General features: G+C 34.3%; 1 protein-coding gene and 1 long non-coding RNA gene across 2 annotated transcripts in view; both read left to right on the top strand.

Annotated features, from left to right (window-relative positions):
• LOC132724867 (heat shock 70 kDa protein 12A-like) overlaps positions 1-1,311 on the top strand; it is a 9,554-nt gene extending 8,243 nt beyond the window's left edge. The window contains exon 6 of the mRNA XM_060709825.1: positions 143-1,311. Within this exon, the coding sequence (XP_060565808.1) occupies positions 143-1,101 (959 nt within the window). The 3' untranslated portion in view covers positions 1,102-1,311. The remainder of the gene's footprint in view (positions 1-142) is intronic.
• Positions 1,312-1,860: 549 nt separating this feature from the next.
• Positions 1,861-5,048, top strand: LOC132724864 (uncharacterized). Its single transcript, XR_009624970.1, has 4 exons — positions 1,861-2,157; positions 3,468-3,557; positions 4,483-4,601; positions 5,002-5,048. It is a non-coding gene; the product is annotated as an uncharacterized LOC132724864 (long non-coding RNA).
• Positions 5,049-6,992: the final 1,944 nt, after the last annotated feature.

The following is a 6,992-nucleotide window of genomic DNA, read 5'->3' as shown; positions in this document are numbered from 1 at the left end:
TCTTTTGACACTAAAATATCTAAAACAGTTTTTAATCTATTTGCTATACTTCCATTAATATTAATCTAGTCACGTTTTCTGATATATTGATTTAGGAATTGTTAAGTATGTATGCATTGACACATTTGCTTTGTTTATCCAGAAAAAGATGTTTATGAGAAGTTTGAACAGGATTGTAAGGAAGATTTGGTACATTTATATAGAGAATTTGAGACGAAGAAGAGAAATATTATCTTGGGGAAAACAGGGATGGAAACCATGAAGATACCAATAGCGTTAGTGGATACGTTTGAAGATGTCAGACGTAAAAAGTTGAAGGACCATGTAGAGAAAATAAAGGAATTTCAGGACAAAGTTAAAATAATTGGCGATAAATTAAGAGTGGATGCTGATATCATGAGATCATGGTTTGATCTGTCTACCAAGAAAACTGTCGAGCATGTGAAACAATTGTTTGAGCATAAAAATGCCAAGGATGTAAAAACGATTTTGCTTGTCGGTGGTTTTTCTGAATCACCGATGCTCCAGGATGCAATGAGGAAGAATTTTAAAGGCAAGAGGTTGATCATACCTGATGATGCTGGCCTTGTTGTTCTCAAAGGAGCTGTCATTTTCGGTCATAATCCTGTCACAATAGTTTCTAGGGTAGCAAAGTTTTCTTACGGTGTTAGAGTTTATCGAGATTTCCAAGATGGCGTTCATCCAAATGACAAGAAACTAACTGTTGCAGGAAAAGTTAAATGTAAAGATGTATTTGCAAGTCATGTCAAAAAAGGTCAAGAGTTAGTTGTTGGAGAAGCACAATCAAATCAACGGTACACACCCTTAGAAGCAGACCAAATGTCATTGATTTTTGATATTTACACAGCACCGGATGAAGATCCCAAGTACGTCACAGACACCGGATGTATAAATGTAGGTCAACTTGAAGTCGAGGTTCCAGATCTTTCTGGCGGGAAAGAACGGGGTGTCTGGGTGCAGATGATATTTGGAGGAACCGAAATCGTAGTTGAAGCCAAAGATGAAAAGAGTGGGAAAGTTACAAAAGCTACTTTTGATTTCTTGCAGGATGAAGGCCAATCCAGTGATTCCATTCCTTGATTATGATTTAGAGAATATGTAGGTCTACACAATTTTGTCTGTATAATGAATTACATGTATAGAATATATATGATTTGGAAGAAAAAAACTTTTAATGTCTATAACATTGTAAACCGATTGCTATTGCAGTGATAACTCTTTTTATTATTGGTAATGCATGAAACGTATAAATTTGATTGCAATATTCTAATAAAAGTGTTTTAAGTGAAAGTACCCTTTTTTTATTCCAATCCTCTATCACATGCTTTATTCTTTTGTTCAAAACAAAGGAAAAATTTGATCATTATAAGTTTGTATGCGTTCCGAACGTTTAACCTAAAACGTTTTCGAAGAATGTCCGTCGATCTTTAACTTGTTCCAAGGGAAGACTTATCTAATAGTGAAGAGAATAAGGGGCGGTATTTTTATATCAATTGTATGCACCAGGTCCGTAGGCATGGGGTAGTTTGGATGATGAACCCCAAATTGTTCCTGCAGCTTTAGTTATAAAAAATGATAATTTAGGTTAATCATAGTGTTTGTCATAAATTTGTATTTCGTCAAACTTGAAATAGTACACACTATTCACGTGTTTAGAATTTATACTCTGGTGATGGCCTGTTCAACCTTACACTTGTTCGTTGTATTATACGAAGAACAAAATCTTCTCTGTTGATTTACTTTCGAATTACGAATAGCCCATTGAATTTCAAATGAAAAGCGGTTTGAATGGCAGTATTGCACCTGTCAATATTTTGCCCTACCGGGGGGGGGGGGCGGCGGGCATACACGGGGCTTTAGACAGAAGACCATTCCTGACAGGCGGGAATTTGACAAACTTATGGAATCCGGGTCCCGGGTAATAGACTTTGGCCGGTTTTTAAATCCCGGGACTCGGGAATTTCGACGCCACAAAATAAAAAAGGGGAGTAACTGCGAAAGGTCAAAAGACGACGGCGATATTTTTATTCGTGTTTTTGAAGTTGCAGACATGAAACTTTTCGATTTTTTCTACGGTAGAGAAAATTGTGGGATAAGGCGAGAAGGTTGCCCCAGAATTGGGATTTATTTGCAAAGGTATACAGGGATTGTATTCTTCATTTGTTTTCTACCCAGACACTATGTGGAGCCTAGCGGTTTTCATGTTTGTCATCTGTTTTCGCGAATAGACCCATTTATTTTGCGAGTCTGAAAGGCGTTGGAAATCACATGAAACTGACACATATCTCGTATTAATAATACAAAATCCACAAAAGAACGTTCACTTTGCCTGTAGAATATAAACGATTACAGCAGAAAATGTCGTATCGATTGAGATAATCCCTTTAACTCAATAACTGCAGTATGAATGAACTGATCAAGTGACAGAAAAGGGATGTTGAATACATACACACAGAATTATGTTATTAATTATTCATTTTATAATTATTTTAACACCTATGCGACCAGTGTAGATCCAGATCAGCTTGCACATCCATGTAAGGGAGTCAAAATCCAAAGGCTGAAGTCACGGGACTCCAAGTCAGTAGTTCCCGTGAGCCTTGTTAGAATCAGAGACAAAGAGATAAGCAGCTCTTATATACTTCATTGAAATATCATTCATTTCTATCAAAAAGTGAAAAATTAGGCATTTTGTAGCAGATAAAACTTAATGGATGTACATTTGATCCTTAAATATTATATACCCTTTCTTTGAAAGGTAAATATTTCATCTATGACTGCATGTTAAAATATTGGTAACTTTCCATGCCTTTCCCTTAGAAAAACATGGCAGAACATACCCACTGAGCCATTTTTTTTGTCATATGAATAGTTTTGTAACAAAAAATATCAAGAAGTTCTCTTTAAAAAATGATGTAACATTTATTTTACTGGGAACTGTTAATATAATATTTTACCTGCAGGCTGCAGCAATAGACAAATGCATAAGTTTTCAGAAAATGTATTATTTTACTGATTTTGATATCTGGTTAATAAGTTTTACTTGCTACAAGTTTTAAGTTAAGCAGGCACGCGTGATATTTTAACTGGCTAGGAAGAAGCCATAGCTCTCTGTTATCTATGTCTCTGTTAGAATATGATTTTTAATAAAGTAAGAAAATGCATTTAAATACAATGTATGTCAAAACAGATCTAAATAAAATAATATCCTTTTTTCAGATGTACTAGTATTACCATCATTGTTTTTTATCATTTACTGTTTCAACTGCTTGTCATAACGAGGCTTTGAATCGTGGCTATCGGTTTCATCTTCATTGGTCTTGTATTGCTTTACGGTCGTGACTTGCTCTAATAAAAAGTAAATTGAATCTGCAGAAACTATGTTAAGGCTTTGTTCTTATCTGATAAATGTGAATGTATTAAAATGTTGATTTATATTTAAACAGGTGAACATTTGGTTGGACCATTTGACGAGTGTTTCTGCCAACAGAAAAAGGGGCAAGGCAAAGGCGTCCGAGACACGGTCTTTGAAAAAGGTATTCAGGCACAATGACATTATGAGTTGAATTTCATAAATGATTGCCTCAACATTAAATGAGTCTGAGGCCAAAAAAACTCTTTTTTCTGAAAGCCATACAAAACATAAAGGGGTATTGCACTTCTGTGGTCTAAATATGTGTATTTTATCATTGACATGGTGGGGAATCATTGATATGGTGACCTGTGACGTAACATGGTATCTTAAAGTCCCATTATGCATTAGTAAACTTTATTTGAAATAAAAGAGTATTCAGTTTCACGCCAATTACATCAAGTAGAATTCTGATGTAAAAATTTTCATTTGATTTCTTAAAGACATGAAAGAAAATCTTCAAAATACGCTATAAATATTTTGCGCTCATGTAGCGCAAATGTAATAATTGAAGGTATGTTTGGATGAAAAAATAATTTCTGAAGAATAGTTATGCGGAATGAGCCATTTTCTTCAATAAGAGGATAAAGTATGATATGTTTATCCAGTAATTGAAATTTTACTCACAAAAGCATTATGTTCCTTTAAACTTAAAATTCTCCTGAAAAAGCACAATATTGTTTATAATGTCGCTGGGGGCTACTGCAAGTCCTGTCAGTTACGCATACTCCAAAATATTTTCTGTTAAACAAAGATATTGACAAAAATTCTCACATGGACACCAGAATCTGAAAGATTATCAATTGCTGCAATACCATGTCATGTGGTCTCCATATCACGTGATTCCCCACCATAATTGCAAGATTAGTTTGATAGACTTAGTACCAGCAGAATTGTTAGAAAATAATGTGTTTTCAAAAAAAAAAAAATTCAGTACCATTTTTGTTCCAATAGAATTAAAAACAACCTACTGTTTTATCTATCAAAAATATATGTTGGAAATCTTTGTTAAGTTGTGCTACTAAATTATTAATTTTTAAACAATCCAGGTTCAAGCTTCTATCCAGGCCCAAGCTCCTATCAAGGTTCAAGCTCCTATATATCCCGACTCAAGCTCCCATCCAGGCTCCTGCTCCTATCCAGGCTCTTGAGGAAAGTGCACCAGATTGTGAGTACACCATGCAACTTAGCTTAAGAAAATTATGTCAGTTCTTTTTGTAGCTTTGTGTTGAGCTATAATTGTCGTTTCTCCATGAAACTTGGTCAAAATGTTTGGCTGAAATCTCGGCAAAATTCAAGGTTGGGTCATGTGGGGTCAAAGACTATGTCACTAGGTCAAATCTTAGAAAAAGAATGCAAACACTTTAGAGGCCACATTTTTGGCCCATTTTTCATTAAAGTTAGTGTAAAATGTTCAACTCTATGAAATCTAGAACATGATCAAAATTAAGTCATGTGGGGTCAAAAATTAAGTCACTAGGTCAAATCTTAGAACATTTTTGGTCTAATTTAAATGAAACTTAATAAATTTGAAACCTTAAAGATTATAAAAATTCCCTCTATTTCAGAAAAACAATGTGGAAGTGTCCAGGTTTGGCCGCAGGAGGAGGAAGAATGTCTTTTTTAATGACTTTTTGTGTTAAATGTTAAAATAAAATAAGAAGTTAAAATGTTGTAAGTTTTTAGCTCATCTGAGCTGTGAGCACGAAGCTATTGTGATCATGATCGGTGAATGTCTGCCTTCGCAAATCTGGTGTCCTCAACTTTTAGTGTTTTAACACTCTAAGTGGCCACAGATATGGTTCAATTATAATTAAGCTTGGTCAGCATGCTTACCATCCCTACAGAAACTGGGTCATGTGGAGTCAGAAACTAGGTTAGTAGGTTTATTTTGTAGCTAAACTATAAATGTAAAATATTAAAGAGCTTATACGATCGATTGTGTGTCCGTGTTTAAGTCATACATTCTATGAAACTATGTACGGTATTTAGTGGGACTACCACTACCATACTAAGAAGGCCTATAACCATGATGCATTATTTTCAGAATTATACCCCTTTATTACTTGAAAATACCCATTTTTATAAAAAAATATAAGTATCTTCAAAGTCTAATTATAATTTGAATACTATCAAAGTTATTAAACTACAATTGATACATATATACTCATTGGGAGTGACTATACCTACCTTACTTCTGAGGCCCATTAATCTGGATTCATTATTTTCCTAATGATAAGCCTTTGTACTTATATTTTTCATTGTTTTTCTGATAACAGTTTTATTTATTGATTGATCTATTAGATATTTACCCTCTCCCCTACCCCCGGGGCATTTGATGCACCAAGCAGGCTCAAGGGTGGGGATTTAGACAAAATTGGTTGTCTCTAGGGTGGGGATTTAGACTTCAAACATTTTAAGATGTCAAATTCCCCTGGGTCAGCCCGCCGCCCCCCCCCCCCCGGGCGGGCATAATATTGATAGGTGCATATTGATACAGCCTTTATAAAAGGGATAAAAACTTTAAAGGCCCATTATGCCCGGGCCCCAGTAATGTAATGTTTTTATATCTTTTTTCGAAAGCTTTTTTTTAGTATGTTATAGTTTACAAAAAGTTACTGATTAACCAATTACCAGAAAACATCCTTTTCGTCTGTTGCTTTTTGGCAATTAGTACGTTCATAGTGGTTTAGTATTTTGTATCGAAGTCAGAATACTACTTTGTTTACAATTTGCTACTTTTATGCCAAATGATTTCACATTCAGCATTTTCAACTGATATGCATCTACCTTGCCCGATAACCATTAACTTAAAGGCACATTATGCCTTAGAAATGAATAATTCTTTCCTACTTTTAAGAAATGATATTTGAGTATAAATAACGGGTTTAGAGCAATCTAAATGCTAATCGCCTGAAGGAATTAGCGCTGCATGTGAAATAATTTGTCACAGAGGTAGCAAAATATAAACAAAGTAGTATTATGACTTCCATACAAAATATAAAAGCACTATACTTTTACTAATTGCCAAAATGCAACAGACAGAAACGATGGCTCAGGTGATTGGCCAGTGAATAACCTTTTAGAAAATTTATCAGGAAGCTTTATAGAAATAAAAATAAAAGTATGACTGGGGCATAATGGGGCTTTAACGTTACAGAACTCTTCTAAAGATGGAAAAAATAATAATTTTTGATCTCGGATAACTGCATATCAAGGTGTTCACGGGCCAGCAATAATAGCGATACAGTGCCTTATTATATAAAATGAATTAATTTACTTGATTAATAATTATAATGATAGCGTCGTTGTTAAATATTTACCGATAAGTATTTCAAAATAAACATATTTAATAGCTTATAAATATATATTTTATAGAAACGTACGGAGGAGCATTAGTGCCAGGTGTATGTTTTTTATTAACTGGAAATTTCGAGTTGCACTAATGCTCTTCCGTAGAAATGTATACCAGAAGAGGAAAATTAAAGATAAAAATCTAAACATAATTTGACTTTCAAATTTACTATTGTATCTAGCGGTTTTTCCTAGGAAAGGTTGT

Source organism: Ruditapes philippinarum, unplaced genomic scaffold (genome assembly GCF_026571515.1).
Source record: "Ruditapes philippinarum isolate M1 unplaced genomic scaffold, ASM2657151v2 ctg4587_1_1_1_1, whole genome shotgun sequence".
Classification (NCBI taxonomy): domain Eukaryota; kingdom Metazoa; phylum Mollusca; class Bivalvia; order Venerida; family Veneridae; genus Ruditapes; species Ruditapes philippinarum.
This window is presented reverse-complemented; position numbering and strand designations above follow the sequence as displayed.